The sequence below is a fragment of the Pyxicephalus adspersus genome, chromosome 1 (assembly GCF_032062135.1).
Source record: "Pyxicephalus adspersus chromosome 1, UCB_Pads_2.0, whole genome shotgun sequence".
NCBI lineage: Eukaryota > Metazoa > Chordata > Amphibia > Anura > Pyxicephalidae > Pyxicephalus > Pyxicephalus adspersus.
In genome coordinates, this window is record NC_092858.1 from 137,303,089 (window position 1) to 137,327,955 (window position 24,867).

Genomic DNA, 24,867 nt, shown 5'->3' on the forward strand with positions numbered 1-24,867 from the left:
GTTGGGGATTATTGAGAAAATTTTACTTTTGTGTTGTTTACTTTTATGGGAAATGGGAGGCTCCGATCTCTGACCATCATCATGTAGATGATGTTTGTGATTAGACATTGTGCTGAAGGATGATATGAAGCCATATCTGAAGGATGATGACTTCTTCTGTAGAAGTGAAGGCTAATACTATATGTGATATCAGTGATAGTACATAAACTGCTTGACACAATACAAGACCAACACCCCAGACAATAATGATGTCTTCTTTAGCTATACTGAGTCTTATCACACACAAATCAGTTGGTCAGGAGGAAACTGAAAAAGACAAAAGTCATCATATTGTGTGAATACTCAGCCCCCATAATTGTTCTACTACAATAAAGCTGCGTACACACTTGCAATTTTTGTCGTTGGAAAGGATCTTTCACAATCCTTTCCAACGACAAGGGAGTGCACGATGCATGAACGATGCTGTACATACAGCACCGTTCATGCTCTATGGAGAGGGGAGGGGGAGAGCGACGGAGCGGCACCCTGCTGCGCGCTCTCCCCTTCACTTTCATTACGATCGGCTGTCGTCCATCGTCCGTGGATCCGGCAGGTCGGTCGTCCGGACGATGGACGACACCAACTGTACACACGGCAGATTTTCGCCCGATAATTGGCCGATGCCGATTATCGGGCGATAAAAATCTGACGTGTGTACGTAGCTTTAGTCTTTTAAAAATCAAGCTGGGAAATCTCACAAGACACTCCAGTTACCTGCATAAGCATCTTCTTGTGTGTTTTGCCTGCTTTGTGTTCCATAGGACTCAAGTCATTGGGTTAGTGATTTTATTATAATCCAGGAGGGGGGGGGGGGGTAATCTAAGGGGAAGATGGGGTAAGATATCTCTAATTATATGTTTTTAATTTACATTACATATAGTATGTGATTTAGGAAGAGGATCTGGCCAGTAAAAGTATACTGTTTAACCTAGTGGAAGATCCACTTTAAATGAGCCAATTATTGCATTTTCACCTGTATCTCTCTAAATGCCATCAATGTAATTATGTATGATTGTAAACTACAAACAACAACTGCCAAAAAAAAGGAAAAACATGAAGAAAGAAGGCACTTTTATTACATGCTCATTCCAGTAAAATCTGATATTTTAGGTTTTCTCATGCTACTTTTACAGAACTGACCCTCTAAGTAAAAACAAATGTGCAAACTTTTTTCTATAAATATTTAAGTTAACGATTTGATAGATGACATCATTGGCAAGTTGCTGAACTTTTTTTATAGTTCTCTGTGATGTCTCCATAAACATTGTTAAAGGTAACAAAAGGTAGGAAAGAGGTTTAATGATAGATGGTGTTATATTTTGGCAAACACAGCCCTGGAAGCTTAACAACTGGAGATAAGAATGAGATTAACTGTACTGAGCATAGTTTATGAAATCTTATTGTGCGCAGGGTTACGAGCAGTGCATGTCAAAAACTATATACACCCAACCAGCTGAACATTATTACTCCCATCCAGCTAGAAACATGCAGATAATGTGAAACTCCAGGAGTGTAGCCTAGAACAGTTACATACTTGGTAAACCACTGAGGGTTTTAAATATGAACTAGTCACTCATTTTGGCAATTCTCAGCCGGTGAGCCATGTGTGTTTTTTTTCTACAAGAGGAGGGATAGGGAAAGCCCTTATACATTTTATTGAGCCTCATTCCCCCCACCCCTGTGAAGAAGGAGGGGATAGGCAGTCTGATGACTGAAAACTTGCAAAGATGTGTACTGTATGAACAAGACATAAACTCAGACAGCTCATTTAGAACATGGGTTTGTGATTAAAACCCTCTGGAGGAACATTAAAGAGAAAACACATTTTGTCCACAGGCTTTTTACATTTCCAGCACCAGAACTCTATGGAAGAACAAGACATGGGGAATGCAAAGTCAGACAAGAAAAGTTCTGCCAGTAAAATCATTAAAATAGCCTTGGTCATTTTTATTTGCATCACAGGAGTCCTAGCACTTCTTCTGCTACTAGGTAAGTACTAATTCTAACAGTATGTTATGTAATCTGATTGTTATTTGGCTCTTGAACTATAACTGTAACTATACGAAAGATCTAAAATACTAGTGACAATTAAATGTGCACTACAGTATAACAAAAAAAGATACAAGTTAATACAACATATAGGAAAATATATGTTAAATGAAGATTTAGTTTTTTTTTTTATAAGGGAACCCCACTTCTTCGTATTATGTTCACATCTTATATTTTTGTGCAGTTTCAATGTGTTTTAGATGCACATGCATTTTACATGTGTTAAGTCAGTAACACCTTGCAAGGAATGCATGTAAACTACAAAAAACTTTATTTGGCAAAAAAAGAGGACTATTAAGTTGTGTGTACAATGCAAATGGGATACCTTAGAGTAAAGATGTTCCCTTATAAATTAATACAGACGTGAGATTGAGATTGAACTTTATTACCTTCCAATGATAAAACTCATATAACCTTAAAAAAAACATCTTTCCTATGTATTTTGTAAACATAATATATAGAAAAATGATATTTGTCATTGTAATTATAAGCATTTTATTATAATAACAGTTTGGTTAACCTGTTGACTGCCAAAAAATTGCAGTATTTGATTCTGGAATATTGTTTTGTACAGTGTTCCAGAATCACAAACATGTGGAAAGAAAAAGTTTTGTATGGTACATTATTGCTGTCTAACATAAAATGCCTGAAATAAGTGATGATCAACTGTATGAGAAGTTGGAAGGTAAATGAGCAAGTTTGGTGACCAAAGCAGAAGTGTAGTGTAGGTTGTAGCATGCAGGGAACATTTCATAGAAGCTACTATTGGTACATCACTAATTCAGTGTGATGGAATGGCAAAAGCAAGCCAAACACAGTATAATCTAGTTATATGATCTTATTTAGATTTATCAAAAAAAAAAATCAAAACCATAATATGAGGCTATCCCTGGATATGAACTGAATGTTTATTTAGTTTTTTCTTAGTATACACTGGCTGATATTCATTTCTTAATCAATTTCCAATAATCAATTTCTGAATCAGAAGTGACTGATCATTAGTGTTTGATTTTTTGGGTTTTCAAACAGATGAAGATAGCTTCAATGTGTTGGTACATACTGATCAAATGTTCACAAGTTATATTTAATATATTTAAACTCTGTAGTTCACCCCATACTTAAGGGCAAATGACAGTATGACAGTACTTGTCCTACCTATTTTCAGACTTTGAATTGATCAGAAAATTGACTGGATACATTGGTCTAGTGGAAAATTTGCTACATAGGCCTGGGTAGATCCAAAGGAGATTCCATGCAAATAGAATATAATGCATGTGACCCCCTTAAGGATGGCACATGGTGTGACTATGAATAGTCTAAATAAAAAAAAAGGGTTTTGACAAATTGTTGAAAGCTTATTTATTTTTTTAGCAAAGCTTAGGACAGAAGCTATATAAACATGAAGGCTAAATAAGGTGTGATAACAAGTGAGAATGAAAACTTTTTTGCCACACATCAAATGAGGTCATGGTCAATTGACATGTCAAAAAATAACCATAGAAGTTGCCCAACATTAAAGTAAATGTAAACCCCATTTTTAAAATAATTTCTTTGTTTACTATTTTCTAACTTTGTTTGCATTTTAGTGACACATCTTCTTTGCACCCTTTTCCAGCCCTTGGCTGTAGATATATATCCAATCCAGTGATGGCTGCATGTTATTTCTCAAAGGGTTTCTTCATGGTGACCATAGTGGTCCATGCCTGCATAATATGCAATAGCAGAACAGAATAGGAAGATGGGAAAAACACTATTACATTTTTTTACAGGAAGTGCCTTATTAAGTGCCATTATGACAGTACAGGTTTTGCTTTGATGGAAAATATTAAACCTTCCTTTTGAAAAAAGTTTGTCATGTTAAGGCATATATGAGATTTCATATATGGCTTTTCATATACTTTAGGGTAATAAAGTAACTGCAGACAAATTCTCACCTTCTTCCTTCTCAGTGAGACATCACTTTTTTTACAGGCTGCCTGGGAAAACTTTTTCACACCAAAGAACACATGTTCAAACCAAACAGCTAATCGATTTAAGGTGATATAGGCATCTCCTTTGAACTCATCTGGCTGTTTGGAATGAACAGATGGCCAATAATCTGCTTGACACATAGTAAATCAGCTATTTGGTATTAGTTGTAAATCACTAACTAAACAACATCTAAACAGTCAAAGAATAATAGTATACAGTAATAGAACCAAACATAATAAAATGTTCAGTTAGCCCATGCTAACTGAAAGATATTTTTTAGACTTTTCGGCCCTTACTGATAGAAGTATCAAATACAAACTACTGTAACTAACATGTTACCATATATTCTCTACACGCATTAGTCTTAAATGCACAAAAAAATGTGGCATTTTTTAATTATTACGTGTAATGCATTATTATGTGGAATGCATAAGGAACCTTAATTAGTTAAGTTAAGTTAATGCAGCTTGTTCAGTGAATTCACTATTGATGCACCACAATGCTTTACTTTAGTTTCATCATGACATGCTGTGTTGGAATTAAAGCAAGGCAAAGCGGCAACTGTCACCACCACCATGTAAGTGTTTCTGGCATTCCAATAGACTACTATGGGTGGATAGTTGGACAGTAGGTGGTGGTTCTGCAGCAGTTAAACTGGTAGGAAAATGAACACTCAGCCATCCATTCATGTAAATGAAGCCTGGTTATGCTCTTTTCTGTATAACTGTGCAGGCAATTTAGTATTATTCAGTAGAAATCAATTTCATATAAGGAATTCAATGAAGAAAACCTGTGCTGAGAGAATTATATAGTTTGCCATTCCTATACGCCCAGTTGCCTCTGCTTTAGGTGCTTTCTAAGTCATAATCAAGTTGAACTGAATTCTCAATGCCTGCCCTGTTTTTTTTAACCTTATCTAAAGCAGACCTAATCTCAAAAAACAAAAAGTCACCAGGAGATAGAACTATTTGAGGAAAATAGACGTGCAATGTCTCTCTCTCACAAAAATAAGCCTTGGCTCTTGGTGGCTTTTTGTTTTAGCTCTACACTGTATAGTGCAGCGACAATATAGTGTGAAACTGAGCACTGAGCTGCACAAAAACTAGCTGCAGGAGGCAATGCAACTCCAACACATGCACAGGAGTTACATCATCATTGGCCATCCAATGGCCTAAAACAGGGGTCAGCAACCTTTATTATCAAAAGAGCCATTTTGCCTCCTCTTCCACTAAAGAAAAATAGTCTGGAGCCGCAAAACATAACACAGTTTATAAACTTTTAACACGCCCCGTGGTAGATTTATTTCACTGGTAGATTTTTTTCATTAGAACACCGGATAGGGAATCCCACTCCTCTGCAGTGTCTTGGGAGGAAGGGGATCCCCCATCAGAGATCTCCCCGCGGCAGCCGTAGGGAGCCACAACAAGGAGGCTGAAGGTTGCAGACCCCTGGCCTAAAATGATCACCATCTTCTCAGAAGTCAGCCATGGAGCCAATGGAGAAGATGGTGCCTTCCAACTATGCAGGATCCTGGACCTGTATTCTCTACAGAGTGGCTACTGACAGGTAAGTATGTGCCATTACTGATTATAGGTTAGTGTGAAGTTTTCAGGAAGAGTTAGGTTGTGGGTTTGTGTGAGGTTTACAGGGAGGGTAGGTTAAGAGTAAAGCTACGTACACACGTCCAATGGTTTTCACACGATTATTGGCTCAGGGCCAATATTGGGCAAGAATCTGGAGTGTGTACAGTACCCATCGTCGATCGGCCGAACGACCATCCTGGCGGATACACGGACGATGGACGACCAACGATAACACAAGAAAAGAGGGAGAGCACGCGGCTCTAGTATAGTAATAGTAGAATAGTATAGTATAATATTGTATTAGTAGAATAATGTTAGATAGCTTCTGCATGATGAGGGTAGAACCTAGAACCATTGCTACTAAATTACCTCACAGATCACTTTAGCCTTTTTTCCTTTGGTCCTTAAGGATTTTGTCCTGACACTTGTTACAAGGAGAAAATAAGACTTACTCAGAAAAGGAACATATATTTCTGCCCTAAAACTACTATCACCAGCACCTGGCACTGGAAACCTGATGTATTGACCTATTTAATTATTTATTGCCTACAAAGTTGGTCCTTAAGATTTCTTTATTTAACAGACAATGTAAAGATATTTGGATACAATTGACTAAGTCATAATACTATATTTGGAATGAGATAGTACAGAATGTAAGTGTGTGATTTTTTTTTTTCTTTTTTAGACTGTGGGGTTATTTATCATACATTTTTATTACAAATATCTTTAGCAACTTGCTATATGAAATCCTGAGAACTCATCAGATAGATATACAACATGAACATATACTAATAAACTTGGTAAAACATGTAAACGCACTATTTACAGTGTTTATCAGTGGAGATATTTCAGCATATCATAATTTATGTGCATTTGAATCTACATAAAAATTACATATCATGCAGTTAGCATTTTTTGTGAATTATTAATGATATAACAAGAGTGGACAAGCTGAATGCTATCTATAAAACATGTCTACATTCTAATAAACCCACCAAAGCTACTAATCAAAAGATACTAGTATTTTATTACTTGTGTATTCTTAGGAAATCTGAAATCGTCCCAAGTGATGGGACTTCTCAGTGACTCATGGGATAAAAATGTTAAGGTTAACCAGGTCCTTTTTCTTTGGAATGGAAGATACATGCCATGTAGCTCTCACACCATGTGGCAATTTTATGATATATTTAACATGGAATAAATTAGCCTGTGATATGAGAAATGAGCTTGTCATATGGTTTTTTATTTCTTTATTTCATTTAGTTTATAGTACATGTTCTAGAAATAAAACAAAACTATGACAATTAGTATATGGTAAGCCAGATCTTACCTTCTGTGTAACGGCAATACATTTTACAGTTTTACTGGGGCTGGATATTTTCTTATGTAAATATCATCCTTATGAAAGTCAGTATTTGCATAGGGTTAGTTATGCTCCCACATCCTCTGACAGCCTTAAGGCATGGTGGCGGGTAGTTAAGGCTCCAGTGACTGCCCCATAGTAGACAGGGGACATGTGACTCCTATATCTCAGAAGCCAGGACATTTCTGGGAGATCCAATTCAGAGAGCTACTGTCACACATCATGGGTTTGCTGGATTATTCAATTTCTCCCATGATAGTCTAACTTCGTCAGTCTTGGAGAGCTCTGATAAATCAGGCCTATAGTCATCATCAAACAGCGCTTACTAACTACCAACACACATTAAAGTTTATTTGCTTTTTTATCTTCTTTTTTTCTATTTAATAAACAAATAGTTTACCTTTAAGACAATATCGCAGTTAATTTTCGATTATCGGGTAGGGTCACAAAAGGTAACATAAGGTAAGCTCCAAACAGAGTGATTTAGAACTTTCACAGGGTTTCATTATATAAGATCAGGATAATTTTATGGTATTTGTATTTGATTTAAGCTTCAATAGTCCTTTTAATTGCACTATCGGTAGTACATTATCAAAGCACCAAACAAATTGTTACAAGTAAACCTACATAGATAAAGTCAGATCATCCAGAACCAAATTTCTGACACAGAGAAGCAGCCATTCTTATGTCTTATTTATTACTGAATAGTGTGTTTTGCTTGACGTTTTCCCTTAATTAGTAGTCAGTGTAAGGGAACAATACTAATTATCTCAACTGAGACTCTGAAAAGAACTGCAAACCACACTGCTGGCAACATTTCAGCAATGAGAGAACCAGTGAACTTTTAAAGGACAAGGTGTCTGTAATTCTATTTGGAAGAACTATGCAAACATCTTCTCTAGAAACATGTAATAAGCTGAGTGTTCACAAATTTGCAGCTAGGAGCATGTTATTGTCCCAAATATACAACATTCCTGCTCCCTGTTATTCTGTCAGTTGGACCTCTTTAGAAAGTGGTGGCCCTGGGCAATCTGCCTATAAAATGTCCCTGTTGGATCCACTTCTGATTTCGGAACAACATACACTATTACATTTGTATCTTAACTGTTTCGTAATCTAGGACCCCATCTGCATCTTAAATCAGTGAAAAAATCAAACTAGTTCTGCTGGGGAGTTACCTAATAAACCAACCTTGTATTTTCATGTTACATCTGCTTTAAATTGTCATATACAGTGGTACCTTGGTATAAGTTCTTAATCCGTTCCAGATCCTTGGACTTATACCAAACAGGACTTTTACCAAACAATTTTTTCCCATAAGAAATAAAGGGAAAATGATTAATCCATTCCCATGAAAAAAAAAATCCTATTGTTATTAGCATATTATACATTGATGGGGTTGTATAGAATATTTTAAACACTACTTAATACTAAAAGACATAAATACAAAAGCAATTAGATGAAATAAATGAAAATTTAACCTCACTTTACCTTGCTGAGAAGAGTCGAGTGCCTACTAGGATGGTGCTGAGAAGGAAGAAGGAGGGGATGTTATGTAATTCAGAGCGTTATAGCGCTGGTTGTTCACTGAATGGTAGCAACTGGCGTACTGACGCTCATGGGCAGTCATGGCTTTGTCTCGAGAGAGATAAATAAGGGTAGCGTGCTGTGTTATGACTCATTTTGACCCATACAAGTACTAGCACAAAGGTTGTATACCAAGCAAAACTTTGTCCAAACAGGATTTATACCAAGTTGGACTTATTCCAAAGTGGACTTATACAGAGGTACCAGTGTAATTAGAATTATTGTAATCTATTGATATAGTACACTATACCACCTTAATCCTTTTTTTCCTGGGAATTCTAAAGGAGAAAATCCCAAATATACTCCTTGCAGACCCCTTGTCAGTCCACAATTACATCCAAAGCTCCCTTGATATCTAAACATGAATAATAATACAGGAAGCAAATAGAGAAAAAAGTGACATATCACTTGCCTAAAAGTGCACTCTCCCAGTGACCTTGTGGTGTTTCCCTGGATTCTGCCACAGATCAATGGTACACTTTGTGAAATTAGCATAGCAGTGGTTGTTAAATTCCATCCATAGCTCATTGACTGATTAAATTCCTCACATGCAGTGTTGGCAATAGACTAATAGATCTGGTTACAGATCACAGAGATTTTACCAATACAAATAATACTTTTCAAATTTCTAAAAAATGTAATTTATCATGATTTTAAAGTAAAGTGATTTCATCCAGCCTGTTTATTGAAACAGGTATGTGCGGGGGATTTAGTGTCCTGTCTGTGTAGCTGCTCTTTGGCCTTGCTTTGCATGCAAGAGCCTTTTGATAAATGACCCTTATTGTGGCATTTCTATGCCTGTCAAAATATTTTTTCAGTCTCTTGAGGCGTGACTGACCCTATCTGAAGTAATGTAGCAGATAATCGGGCTTTGTGACAGGAAGTGCTCTTCAGAAATCACATCAAACGCACCACACATGACAAGAGCTTTATGCATGGCTATGCAGAATCTGTGCCAGGCTGAGGTTCACACAACACAACACAACAGAGCCACATTACTGCTTACAATTACATTTCACTGATAAATGTTTCCCTTTCTCCATCCGTGTTACATTATAGCTCTGACCTCATCATTGTAACTTCTCATAACACTAATAACTCTATAACAAATCCTATATATTATTCCCAATATATAAATATGTGTGGTATCCTGTTCTTGTTTCTGTCACATACACTACATAATTGCCAAGTGTGTCTTTTTTCCAGGAACAGATCCTCTTTTTAGAAACATGTTCCTTGAAATATACGTTCCTGGAAATGTCCCTGTTTTTAAACATTGGTCATCTATGTGATGTTTCATGGAATGTTATATTTGATGTTCAAAATGTATTTATATGATCCATTCATAGACCAGCCCCACCCCAGACTGTACTGGCTTGTACATCACATATACGACTTCCCCTTTTTCATCTTTCCTTATACTTTTACAGACTACAGGATATACTAAATACATGGCTATAATATGCAAGTATAACCCATTTGCTGTAAATATTTTGTTGTTGTTTTTACACATAAATGCGCACTTGGCCCTCTTGAGAGCACATGCTGAGGTCCAAGGCTGCATACACATGTGAAAAAATTGTCACCTAGGATGATCAGTTGTGCTAATCTTGAAAAAAAAAATCTAATGTGCACAGAAGTCCTCCAATATCGTTTATTGATCCATTCTGGCAGGTCAACACTGATCGGGAATAAACGCTGTTCATTCCTAGGAAGCAGAGCAGCATGATACTGCTTACTCATCCTCCCCATATCCCTTTCTATGGAACAAAACAGTACTGTGTGTACAGCATTTGTTTGTTTATTTGTTACTGGAAATGATCATGAAAGATGATTTCCAGTGACAGAATTCAATGTGTGTGCAACTGGTTGGGAGGTGGGGTGGGTGGCATTTAGGCGCAGTCTGCTGCTTCTATAAAGACATGGCATCTGTTTGCTGATTTGGGTTGGGATATCAATGATCATCTCAGATCAACAGGTGCTTTTAATTCTAAATTCATTAAAAGAAGGCATTGTCTTCACATATCCTGCATATTTGTACACAACTAGAAATTTTCCACGATCCACAATCTTTTCTCCTCCATCTAGCCTCAATTTTTCACTCCTATCCCCTTGGTTCAACTCTTGCAAAACCCTTTTTATAGACTTTCTTTTGGCATGTCATTTAAAATGCACCAAATTTTTCTTTTTTTAGAAAGTACCCTTCAGGACATGCAAAGTTATAATTTCAGTTTAAATATACCAACTGCAGGGCAGCCATTTTTATACTTTTTTTTTTAGACAACCCTAAACCCAAAACAAAAAATATAATTTATTGTATTGCAGCTTAGCAGTCCTTAAATGATTGGTTTTTTAAGTTCTTTGCTGTTATTTTCACATGGTAATCCTGGAAATAGCAAAATTCCTGAGTGACAGAATTCAATTTTCCTGTATAGATGGAGCCATGACTGCCACCCAGGCCAGACACTAAAGATGGAGTGATTAGATTAATAAGTTACAGAAGTGAGATAACTTTGTTTGTGCTTTCAGTTTAGCTCAAGGGAAGTGACTGAGGGAAGGTTACTTGGAAACTGTACATTCTGTGCTTGCTGTAAATGTTGGTAGCCTGAAAAATAAAAAACTACCACTAAATCTAATGACTGGTAAGCTGTAATTATTATTATTATTATTGTTAAACAGGATTTATATAGCGCCAACATATTACTATTTAACCTATTTGGTCTTGGCTTTATATATACTTTATTTCACAACTTAGTCATTAACAGAGAACAAGTGAGTACATATATGTTATTCTGGTAAATGGCAGCATGTACAATTATCTGGTCTTTGGTTTTGGAACTCAAACTTTAGGCGTGATTTGATTTATAGTAAAGGCTCATATGTAGCTTTTATTTCCCCTGCAGTGATAGTTAGCCATTTCTGCCTATCACCATTATCTATTTATTATAGCATAAACAGTATTGGGATATATAGTCATACTGCATCAGCAGAAATGGGCCCTAAATGTTTTTCATAAGGGTTACATGGGTTCTGTTTTTATTTATTTCATGTGTAAAATAAAATAGTATTAATAAAACAAAGTGCATCTATCTCATGCTGAAATTGAATATATCTTTGTTTGAAAAAAAAAAAACATTAGATTTAGGACTGTGAAGGATCTGTGAAGCTTCCATAAAATCTTCTATGAGATTCCCACAATTCAGTTTCCACCCTGGAATATTGTTGTAATATATAGTAATATTGGTACACAATTTTCTTAGGAACCACATAACTTTCTGTTGAACAGTGGCAATGTGGGAATTGGATTATGAGAATTTCTGTTCTACATTAGTGTCCACAGAGATACTTATAGTGGATAATGGCAATGCTACAATACAGATGTTAAAAATCAATGTTCTGCATAATGTAACCCTACACATGGTTTATAAAGAAACTTGAAATTCACTTGAAAGAAGATGACAGATGACATTTTCTAATAAATAAATTGATGAACATGGGTTTCTGGTCTTTTTAATTGTTTCTGGTTAACTGGTATGGGGTCCACCAACCAACCCACCTTCCACATAAACTTCCACATTCCTGTACCCCTGAACAATGATGATGTAAAATAAGGGTCAACAAACTTTTTCAGCTGCCATGTTCACAAACATTAGCTAACCGAAGTGACATTGAACAATTGTGTGATATCTTTAAACTCAGAAATTATTAATAAATATTATAAAATAGTTACTTAGTTTAACCTCTGTTCAACTTGCCATCAGCAGTACAACTAAGAGTTCCATAATCGATGAACTGATGCACCCACAAAACATATTCCACCCTTGTGGAGTTAACATGTTCAGCCTGTCGAGATAACAAATCTGGAACTTGCTATCTGATGTGCTGTGTTCTACGATGCTGCCATTATCGTTGCCATCTCCATGGTGGACTTCAGGGTCTATATTAATCTTCTTTGGCCACTGATAATGAATTACATGCGTCTCAGAACTTTACACATGGCACAATGCAGTGTAAAGATAGAACAAAAATCCACAAGGAGCAAGGCCAATTTTTTTTTAGCAAGAGAAAGTTTACATTTCTACTTTACCAAGAAAGTATAACTCCAAGTGACTTTTTGTTTTTTTATAGTTTAGAATCACTTCCAAATTAGCTCTAATAAATAAAAATAAATAAACATAGAACCTTAGTTAAGCAATAATTCATGATCTAAAATCAGACCCAAGTCAGACCTCAGATTTTCACCATCGATGCATATCAAACATCAGATTACTCCTACCCATACACAGGAGACCCCATATTAGCCTCACATATGTACTTAAGAACTCTAATTTCAGTAATCAATAAATTGCTGCTCATTTATCTACCATTCACCAGGCTTGAGTTTGCTGGTGACCAAGCTGTATTGCATACACAACATCTGTAGGGTGAAGCAAACTCCCAAATGAATACTGAATTCTGAGCTGAATCCCAAGCTTGCCTGCCTGTTTCCTTAAAAAAAGGGTTAAGTTGAGATGTCCAGCCTATAGCAAACATAACTAGGCAGAGAATCAATATACAGTATGGCCCCAGTAGTGGCTGGTTGCACCAGTGTTGCCAGAAGCCACATGTCGCATCCCGCACAAGACAACCACGTGCAAATAGGAGCACAAAATGGTTCCCAACTACTTCCATATGAAGAAATAAATCAGTGCGGTATGGCTATGGTTTCCTGGATATCTTAAATGGACCTTTCTGTCCAACGGTGGCAACGCTGCTCCACCATAGATACAGTACAGTGAGTGAGCATTGTGACTTTTTGACGAGAGGAGAACTGAAATTCATGCACCACATGTAGGAACTAGTAAATGGCATTATTATAAAAGAATGGTATTCCTTGGTTTAGATATACTTTACCCCTTACACATTTAAAGGGTTCGCTGTCTATTTAAATAATCCCATATGTCTTAATTTAAGAAAATAAGACAAGAAGTAAAATGATATTGATCACACACGAGTGAACAGAACATGAAAAACATCTGCATGCAATACGGATGGACTCTTTTTGCCGTATCCATGGTGATTACCATAAAAGGAAATGTTCTGTGCAGTATAATTCTTTGCTTCAAACAGGTATTTGTATTTTACAGAATGCAGCTTTCTGCTGAATGTCATCATAGTCCCAACTAATCCAAATCTCTCTTTTTATTTTTTACAGTAACCCAAGGACTTATTAACTTTCACAAGGAGCAATTTTGTTTAACTCCAGAATGCATTGAAGCTGGTAAGATAAAACACAATTATATATATTCCTTCTAATAAATGTGAATCAAAACATGTTGCAATTCTTTTATTTTCTATGTGACTTTCCTGGACATTTAAGAGTGAAGCATTCATTCCATAAGTTTCTCTCCTTTCTCTTCATATTGTACAGGCACAAAGCATTGTAAGCAGCGCAGATTCTTTGAATCTCATTTTTATTACCCATCATGCTGGTATAATAAGCCATTAGTTATAGAGAAACATCAGTAAAATAGAGAATTAACCTTTACGGGGAACTTTGCTGATAACAGTCATGACCAAGGATGCTGCTTCTGGACATAAAATAATAAAGAATAATTGATATGGTATGGCTAATGGATGAATTGAAATGGAGGGCCCACACTACTGATCTAAAACCTAAAAGCATTCATTTATTATGTTACAGTTTGTCAGGCTATAGATTTGGTGCCTGCATCTTTTTTTTTTTTTTGCATTTTGCATTTTTTTTGTTATTGTCACCTGGTAATCCAGCACTGCTTAATATAATGTTGCTTCATAAATAAAAGATAATACTAAGAGATAAATATAATTATATTAAATCACCTATTCTGGGCTCATGAGGCTACTATTACTTTTCAATTACCATATGAACTCAAATATAAACTGAAGTACCTATTTTTACCTAAAAAACCTAAAAATAACAGGGAAACATTATTGGCTTGAGTATAAACCTGAAACAAAACTGTGATTATCACTGCTAACATTCAAATAAGTATTCAACAGAACTGACAATAAAATGAATGTCAATAAATACACCCATGGCATGTTGTTTTTGAAATATTAAAAGAAAAAAAAATAAATATGTGGGCTTAGTCTGTTTAACTTTGACCCTTTTTATGGGTGTAAAGTATTTTGTAGTTTTCTGTTGGTTATGATAGGTCACTTGCTCCTAAATGATCTTTCGAGCTTTTTAATACTAGCCACAACTAGATGGTGCTATGTAAACTGTGTAAAAAACTCTAAAAAAGTCCTAGATGTCATGTGTTTGTTATACACTTTATATAAGTACAGAGCACCATCTAGTGACATGAGGTTGGAGGTTCTTTTCCTAGTGGCATTTTCAGGACAGAATTTCAGTTTATACTAGAGTATATAAAGTATACCCAGGAAGGGAGCCCCAGGACAGGATTACAAACACGTAGGGGTGCGGAATAAAACTTTATATAACAAAGAGTGAAAGAAAACTAACATGTTTTCAGACCACATCTGGAATATGCAGTCCAGTTTTGGGCACCAGTTCACAAAAAAGACATTGTGGAATTGGGGAGAGTGGAGAGAAGGGTAACTAAACTAATAAAAGGAATCGAGGAGCTCAGTTATGAGGAGAGATTAGCTGAACTGAATCTATTCTGCCTTGAGAAGAGACATTTAGGGGGGGATATGATCACCCTTTATGAATATATAAATGGTCTATATAGAGGGCTCTCTTCCCAAAAGAAGAGAAAGATGTTTGATCTCTGGATACGGAAGGGGTTCTCCACTTTAGGGTCTGTAAAAATGTGGAATCCGCTCCCTCAGGAAGTAGTTTAGGTAATCTCCAAACCTGAATGGGCTAAGGCAAAGTCAAGCCCTTTAAAGTTGGCCATATATGGTTATATATATGATTTTCCAAAAGGACTATGCAATCCATTTGAGTGTTTTACAGAAATTACTTAGGAATCTATCCTTTTTTTGGAATTCAGTTGACCAAAAGTGATGGGTATTGAGTGTATATTGAAAAAACCTGGATTGGTCAACAATTCCTTTGATTTTACAGGTTTATAACAGGGTCCTATAGAGATTTCAATTGATTCTTGTAGACAGAATGATCAAATGCAAATATAATAAATGATTTGCAATTTACATAGACTCAATCCTAAAAAATCAACTATGCATTGACCTTCGTGTATGGTAGTTTGATCAAATGATTTTCGGTTGGCAGTCAGCATTTGTATTAAACAAATCTATTGAGTTGAAAATTGGTCAAACTAAAGTTGATCAAGGTAGAGCTACCTTATGTCTTACTAAACCAACAGGTGTACTGTGTAGCAAAGCAGTGCAAATCACATAACTATATACAAAAATAGAAATCCTTTACCGATAAAATAGTTCTCTTGAATGTATTCAATCTTTGCATTTAGCATTAGACTTGGAGTTCAGATTTAACTATATCAGTAATGATCATAGAACATGGTTGGAGCCTGCACCAAGTGTTTTATTATACATGTATGCCTTGTGTAATACACCTCTAAGCACAGGCATACATACCCATAAAAGAAGATGGTAAAACACTGTATTATAAAATCATTAAAACAAGCTACACTAATGATTCATTTAGGCGGATTCTATATTTCAGCCCAGATTTATGGCAAGATAAACAAATATCAGAATAAGGTGGTGATGAGGTGAATGAGGTGAATATCCTAATATTCTGCCTTGGTAGAAGTAAGCAGAGTTGAGGAATAATGGGTTATTCTGCAATGGAAACAGATGTTAGTGTGTTGTATAAATATTTTCAGTTCTATGTGCAGTAGATGAGGACAATTTGCTTTGCAGAGAAACGTCTGCAGAATACTCTGGAGCTGCTTAAATATTCGCTTTTCATTTTAAATAAATTGAATTTGTCACGGACCCATGGAAATGCAGATGTGAGAATCTTGCTTCTTCAAAATCCAATGATTTGATTTGCATATGTCTGAACATAAATATAACAATGTGAATAGAATTAGGGCTGCATTGTACCCGGTTGTAATACAGTCCACTATCTCAGCTATGCCTGCAGTTGCTATGTATTTCATTTAGCATTCCTCTGCCTGATTCATTTTCTTTTCCGTATAAATGCTAATTTTTTCCAAGATGCCAAAAATCAAACCTATGCAGTGTGCTGGGCTATTCAGTCACCCAGTGTTTTGTATTTTTAACAAAGATCTGTGCAATGGTGCCAGGATGATATTTAAACTCATACTACTATCAATTTATAAGACCATATAGGAATGCTGGCATTGTGCCTCTGGGTGGCATTGAAAAAACTTAAAGGTCTATATTCCTCTACCAGTTCAATAGAGGATAGGGGAACATGGTTGGTGTTGATCTAAAACCAAATTGGTTACCTGACTGGCTACCAGAAAAGCAAACGAAAAATACAGTGTTTCCCTGAAAGTAAACCCTAGCATGCTAATCATGCAATGGGGAAATGTAAGCCCTACCCCAAAAATAAGCCCTATGGGCAGCTTCTTTGTGCAAGCTTCTTCAGAGAGTGCGGTCATGTGGTATCCGGCGGCGGAGGGATACCGAGAGAAGAGGATGGAAGCAGCCGGGATGCACACCAAAGGATTGGAGTACGGTATCAGTAGAGGTGAGTGCTTTTTTTTAACCAAATGCTGTAATGAATGTATGTGTTTACATATGTGAGCATGTTCTGTATTGTGTGGGGGCACTATATTATGTGGGGAATGCATTCAATATCAATATCATTCAATATCCACACAATATCATATCCCCATATGTGCCCCCACATATTACGGTATATGTGGGGGCACATATGGGGATATGATATTGTGAGGGGGCACAATTTTTTTTCCTGGGGAGGCAATCAAAAGAAAGAAAAAATATAGATGAGAAAATAGAAAAGAAATCCCCTGAAAATAAGCCCTAATGCGATTTTCAGAGGTAAAATTAATAACAGACCCTATCTTTTTTTTGGGGAAACACAGTATGCTTAAACTTAATCTCCAGGCTCCCCCATCACCACTATTCCTCGCACATTTTCCAATCAGAGGGTAGGAATTCCTCTCCAGAGATGTCCCCCTACCTATAGTAATAAAATAAGAGATGCCTATTATCAATCAGTGTGGAGCATATTGGAAAGTATGGATGTTAAATGTGGGATCTAACAGATCTTACTTTGTCACAGAACTTTTTAAATGCCATTTTTTTTAGCAGAAGGGCTATTCAGAACTTTTCTGCAGTTTAGAGAGCTCCTAGTATACAGCTCAGTTATTCTCCTATACAGGCTGTTTCTGGGGTACATACGAGATAGGGACTGTAGGTTTGTTCTTAAGTTGAATTTGTATGTCGGAACAGGTACATTATTTTAATCAATGCAATTAGGACAGATGTTTGTCTTAACATATTATTAGGCAGACTGGTACCTGTACCAGACATTTAGAATTATTTTCTACCACCGCAATAATTCTTTAAACTCAGTGACAGCCAATAGGAGACATCATCTTTCAATGTCTGTCCCTAATATTTCCTACTGGCATCTTACTGATTCATGGGAACAGAAATTTTTAGTTAATTAATTTACAAGATGTTTGATCCCCAACAAACTAAGTGCAGCTTGTCCTTAGTGCAAAGATGATATTAGCTATAGCAATTTGTTATTTGATTATCTTTTTTAATTTTTTTATACTGCACTGTGACTATATTTATGTTCATATTAAATAATATTGAATGTTCTTTAAAGATTTTATCATAACTTTTTTATTATATCTATTTTTGAGTAGATAGTAGGGAGTAGCCATTATTTTGGGCATATTTAATGGTTTGGAACAACTCAGCTAGTAGTAATGTTAACATGATATTGGTTAGGTCATTGCGTCCCAAACAATGCTTCAAAGCTGATGATCTAATTCATGGACTACACACACCATTGCTCACAGGTTTGTTTTCTTGCTAGATCAATAAGGTGATTTGTCATGTTATTCTTTAGTAAAGTGCAGGAGGTTAGAAATCTATTGTATGTTTACCCCAGAGAACGGCCATTCTTTATTTCAGGGTTGGGACCTTCATAGTTCATACGATAGACTCTTGTAGTGCCAACATTTACCTCTGTATGATGGTAATTATAAATGCTTTCTTTTATAGCCTAATATAACCTCTATGGGCAGTCAGGCCCATCCTAATAGTATTTGCTATGTGCTGTTTCAATAAAAAGTATAGCATGACATATTTTTACCTGTATCAAAACAAATTTATTTTAGAAGAATTTTAAATAAAAAAAAACTTTTTTACTGGCATAATGAATATAAAAGATGCCAGTATAATATAAGCTATAAGACATTATTTATCCATCTTTATGCTAAAAAAGCCCAAATTAAAGGATCCCTTATCTTTGGTGAGCTTAAGTATAAGACATCTGACCTACCCCTAACCTTTAGCCTGATCATTGTACCTTATTCTCATCCAAACCATTACACTAAACCCATTAGTTTAGATCAGTAATTTTAAACCAGCACCTCAACCATAAATATTACACTAAGTTTTTTCTAGCAAAACTTCATGGACAGTGACCACAGGACTTCAGGATTTCTGGCAGAATTAACAGGTATATTGTTGTGTTTGTCAACTGCAACAAAACACTTTCAATGGTATTTGTAAAGACCAAATAGGTTTAATCTTTGAACTTACATCCCTTTAATTACAAACCCAAAACAAGTATACACACATGAACCTCTTACTTTTTCCTAACTTCAATTTGTCTTTAAGAAATGTTCTTTTGCTTAGAGAATTTTGAATGCAAGAGGCTGAAGGACTGTTCTGTCTATCCAGCAATCTGTTTGCACTTTTGGCCAGGACTTCCCTGTTAATATTAGTATAAATGTGATGTGGTTTTGGTTAAAATTTTGAAAGTATATATTAGTTCTCATCCTAATAATAATAAAAGATTAAATTCTTTATTCCTCAAGTGTTAGCCATGTGTGTTTTTTGAAACTTGGCAGGTCAAATCAGCTTTAAATGTTTTTCTGTTCATTTGTTCTGGCATTCAGTCTGTAGTTATGAATCCGCATAAGGAGAAAGCTGTATTTTTTGTGAAATGGTTAGAATGTGGGACTAAATGATCCTGATTAATGAAAGGGAATTAGGGAGACACAAATAAAATAAAATAGTGTCAAATTATAAGACCTTAGGTAACTCATGGAAGAATGTTCTCAACTCTCGAGCTGTTTTATTTTGAGAAATCAACAATGCATTCCTATTTTGGGGATGGGGTTACAACAAAAATCAAAGGTAACAATTCCCCTTACCATTACAATACTAGTACCTAAAACACTTTATAGAGTATATAGTTACTTGTTGGATGCCATAACTAGTGATGAGCTAAGTTACCAAAATACTGCTGTCAGAACAATTCTTAAGGTTCCAGCTAGTGATAAGTTGGAAACACTATATTTACTGTCCAAAGATAAATATGTGGTGTACCCTTTATAACACCTAGGACCCTTTAGCTGGGGTCAGACAAAAAAGGGGTCATATGAAGCTTGAAAGTGGTTCTTGTTGCATTAGCTTTTTTAGATATTGTAGAAATTAGCAATTTCAAGCTTCCTGGCAGCACTAGGAGGTCACCATCCTTGTGTACAAATAGCTTCATCCCCCTACAATTTGTCACCAACCATAAAATCACTTGTTCTAAAAGTAACTTTATATTTAGAAGCCAATATATAAAATGAACATAACTTGCTAGTAGTATATGATGTGCAGATTGGATTTAGGTTGTATACCTCATCTTCTTCTCAGCCTTTTCCATCTCTTGTTGCTAATTGGCATTGCTGATTTACTGAACCCTCCTTGCAACCCTTCCTGTCTACATGCATGCACTTCAGTAAAAGCTGCCTGGCATGTCTCTGGACAGATTTCCCAATGGTGAATGTATTGGACAATGCCTGGGTAATGCCTGTTCAAATACTACTTATAATCTCCATTGGAAGCCCACTTGATAAAGCAGATGTACAATGAGGAGCCAGGGACAGAGCACTGTTATCCTATAACAGAAAGTACATGTACGAGGATCGTGATCGTAGGATCATCGGGTACTTTGTTTTCAGATATACAATTATTAAAAATGTATTCATACAAATAGGGTAAAGTCTGTAGAATTTAGTAACAGAATTTCAATATACATTAAAACATTTATTGTAGCTCTAAGCAGACTCATTTGCAATTTCAATGTGCCAAATGAAGTCTCTGTTGTTCCATGGAATGTCAACGTGTTCAGCAGTAATTGTGTTACAGTTGATATACTCTAATGAAGTCACTGCTATCCCATGCACTATACACTTTAATATTTCGTAGCACTCACTTAGGTTTATAGTCACTCATACACACATAGTTTCAATGACACACAATATAAATCTTCTGTAGAACAAAGAGTGGAGAGGACATGGACAGGACAAGCAGCCAACATCTCTTCTACTGGCATCACTTTGCACAGGATGGATGTTACGGGATCCAGCAGGACAAGCATGTCTCCTGCTCTGCAGTTGACTCATAGACAAATTATACATCTGTGCAACATTTCTATCTATGTCCGTTATATCATTCTTGATTCTTATGATTCTTTCTAAAACATAGTTAAAACATATAAAATAACAAAACTTTTTTGCTAATGAACAGAAAATGGATCCAGTTAATTTTTTTCAAATTCTTGTCTTACAGACACAACAGGAGGAGCATTTATTAAAATATAGAAAATTATCCTCCTGGTTGTCATCTAAACAAGTGTCCTCAATTCACCTCTATTCCAGCCCTGGTGACAACTCAACATTTAGTCATGGTGACCATATTCATCAGGACAGATAAAAAGGGGGAACCTCACCAGTGGGGATACAGAGAACAATTAAAACATGATAGAAGTTATTCATATTTAAATTCACCTAATATTAAATATGCGATTAGATATTATCCTTTAGAACTTAAAAATAGGTTAGGATTGTAGGCTATGAACTTGTGGAAAGATGATTTCTAATACTGTCTACTGTCTGCATGTAATGGTTATCCTTAGAATATCTGACATTTATTTGACAATCTCAGTAGCACTATTCAGTGAAATGGCTGAAAATGCTGCGATTCTTATATATACGAGCTCCTGACTTCATCCAGTCTCTGGCATCTTGAACACACCGACCGTCATTACTGTTCTGACCCACCTGTGAAGAAATATTGATCAGCTCCATTGATTGAGAACCCACATGACATCGCTGCTCTCTCTACAGCTCACTGTAACATCAATTTTATACCCTGGAAAAACAAAAAAAAACTGTTCCATCCTCGTCCCTTGTGATAAATTCTTCTTCTCTACATTCATCAAAGATGTTTGCTGAAAAGCAACAGTGTCATCCCCTATGAGGATCAGTCCTATGGTGGAAACAATGAGGAGACAAGTCTAAACCGCCTGCTTCATTTGAAATCATATATATGGTCCTTTATTTTATACTGTTTTTTTATTTTTAGATGATTTTATTTTTAAAACAAAAATTCTGAAACTTTTAAGTTTACCACCAATTTCAGATGCTTCTAAATTTACTCTGACATACCTACGGTTTTTATGCACTACGGTTGCATTTTACATGTACCAGGTCCAAAGAAAAATGTAGTTTGCTGTAAACTGCAAGAAGTACAGAGATTATTTTTATTGCACAAATAAAAACATCATCTTATTGTCTACAGACTGCTGGTAGTGACAGACATTGGAGGAAGTAGATTAATTTAACCAGCAGACTGGATGTATCTGCTTCTATGGGCTTTAGGGGCATTCACCTGACTGTGGTGTTCCTACAAGACAATCACTTTCTAAAATGACTATTTGGTAAGTTTTCAGCACATCGGTTGTTGGCCTGGGGCTTTAGATGCTGAGAATAAGTTAAAAAATACCAGTAAAGCAGTGGACAGTTGATGGCTACAAAGCTTTGTGCTGCAGCAATTAGTAAAAAGGTTGTGCAGCTGATATTCCAATCAATAATCAATCAGATTTCTATTGGATTCCAACTGATATCAATATGTGCACAATGATAATCCAGATACAAGACTCATATCAGAGGGTTATTGATCATTTACCTGATTGTGCAGATAATGTATGGCCACCTATGGACCCAACAATTAACCTATTAAGTGCCCTAAATCTTGTGCTAGGCATTTGGCCATGTGATTATTGGCATGCAGAATAAATCTAAATTTGCCCATTTCTTGGCATCACCTTTAGTTATCACTTTCCCTTAAAGTGGTGCTAAATCCACTCTACTACTATAGCAGGATGCTGCCATCTTCCTCTTTCTTCTTGTCTTAGATATGATTTTTGGTCATCTTGAATGGCTGAGCAGGGATGGAGGGATAAGATTCATTCCCTGTAACCGCAGGGGATGCCGGGTTTGCTGGGCATCCTGGCAACCAAAGCTAAGATGCCTGTGCGCAAGCTTTTTTTTACAATTTCCTGGAGCAATCAGACAAGTAGGAGGAATTATTGCAGAAAAGACACTGCTTGTACCTTTCTGCATAAATGACCTGTCTGATTGGGAATTTTTAAAAGTGGAACTTTAATTCTGCTTTAATATTACCAATCACCCTAACATTTTACAAACCCTTAACACTCAACCCCCTTATCCTAATACTTAAACCTATCCTTCACCCATACCTTAACCTAACCCTTTAACACAACCCTCTAATCCATGACCTTGGACCAAACTCTGGCCATTGTGCTTCTGGTACAGAACCCCTACCTTCTGATCACATAACATAAAAACATGGCACAGATGTACTGTCATGTTAGAAAATATCAGTTTTTTAATTATAAATTCTCTAATTTACTTTCTCATTGGGCATTGCCATATTCCAGTCTATTTCTGCAGATATCAGACAAATATAATAGGCATCTTCAGGAAGCACTGCGGAGATAATCATAAAACCAATTTAAGGATAGGCTACATACAAGTAGAATTATTTGTAATCAGTCAGGGCTGACCCCTAGACTTGTACAGAGAGAGAGAGAGAAGAACAATCAAGTGTACACAATGCTTGGCAGTAGTTACAATTGTAGATAATTTTACCAGAAATCTATTTGAAAGATGCCTCTATTATAGATTGAATAAAAATGTGTTTGGGTCATGCATTGAAAACTTTTCCTTCTTTTTTTTACAGCTGCTGATATACGGAACAAAATGAACCTTTCTGTGGATCCCTGTGACAATTTCTTCCAGTATGCCTGTGGTGGCTGGATAGAAAACAATCCGATTCCTGATGACCAGTCAAACTATGGAATCTATCCATGGCTAAGGAATAATGTTGATCTAAAAATGAAAGGTGTGTACTGGCTTATTGTAAGTTAACATAGGTGTTTTCTAACCCTAACATCAGTAAGAGGGGAGGGCTCGGGTGCAGCTTGTCTGGGGTAAACTTGCAATGTCTGTACAGCAGAACTCAGGCTCACAGAGGAAGAAGCAGCCCAAGGAGCCAGTGTAGCTGTGCTCATGTGTTAACCACAATAGGTGGACAGAGCATCAGTGTACTGATTCTCCATTTACTGGCCAGCAACAGGCAGGGGAAAGGACAAGACCTGTAAGTGTTATTAAAAATAACATCTCCTGCCCTACCAGACAGGGCTGTATTGTACTGCAGAGCCATGCAAATCTGAAAACAGGATGGACAGAAATAGAAATACCACTAATAGATTATAGAATTACTTACTGATTACTGTATCACTGCTGCATGTAAAGACAGGCATTAAAGTTTTCTCTGCAACCCATGTGTGTCAGTTTGTCTGCCCAGTTTTGTTCTTTTTTTCCCTTTCTTATTTCCTAATTAGTAAATCCAGTTTTATGTTTGGATGCCAAAGGTAAACAGTGAAGTAAAAAGTCTGTATGTAGCCAAGAGAATGAAGCTATATCCACTTGCCTATCCAAGAACATTCAGTACGAGTTTTCTCAGCAGACCGGAGGGATGGTGTAATCTGTTGATAAATGTGCTATAGGTCATTGCACTGACCAATTGATTACACTGATTTATTCATACTATTAGATATATTTCTTCTGCGTATTCTATGTTATCAAACAATTATGAATAAATGCCACATTCATACAATATACTAATCAGAGACCGTGAAATAGATTGGAGAAAGTACTCTGTATTGTTTTACTCCAAAATGATATACATTCCTGTAACAAGAAAACTGCATATATAGCTATGAACAGAAATATATAGAAAAAGGGACACATAGAAGAAGAATAC

General features: G+C 36.1%; 1 protein-coding gene across 1 annotated transcript in view; it reads left to right on the forward strand.

Annotated features, from left to right (window-relative positions):
• Positions 1-1,629: 1,629 nt before the first annotated feature.
• Positions 1,630-24,867, forward strand: part of PHEX (phosphate regulating endopeptidase X-linked) — a 101,581-nt gene continuing 78,343 nt past the window's right edge. Inside the window, exons 1-3 of the mRNA XM_072428320.1 lie at positions 1,630-2,028; positions 13,787-13,852; positions 23,782-23,943. Coding sequence (XP_072284421.1) covers positions 1,905-2,028; positions 13,787-13,852; positions 23,782-23,943 — 352 coding nt within the window. The 5' untranslated portion in view covers positions 1,630-1,904. The remainder of the gene's footprint in view (positions 2,029-13,786; positions 13,853-23,781; positions 23,944-24,867) is intronic.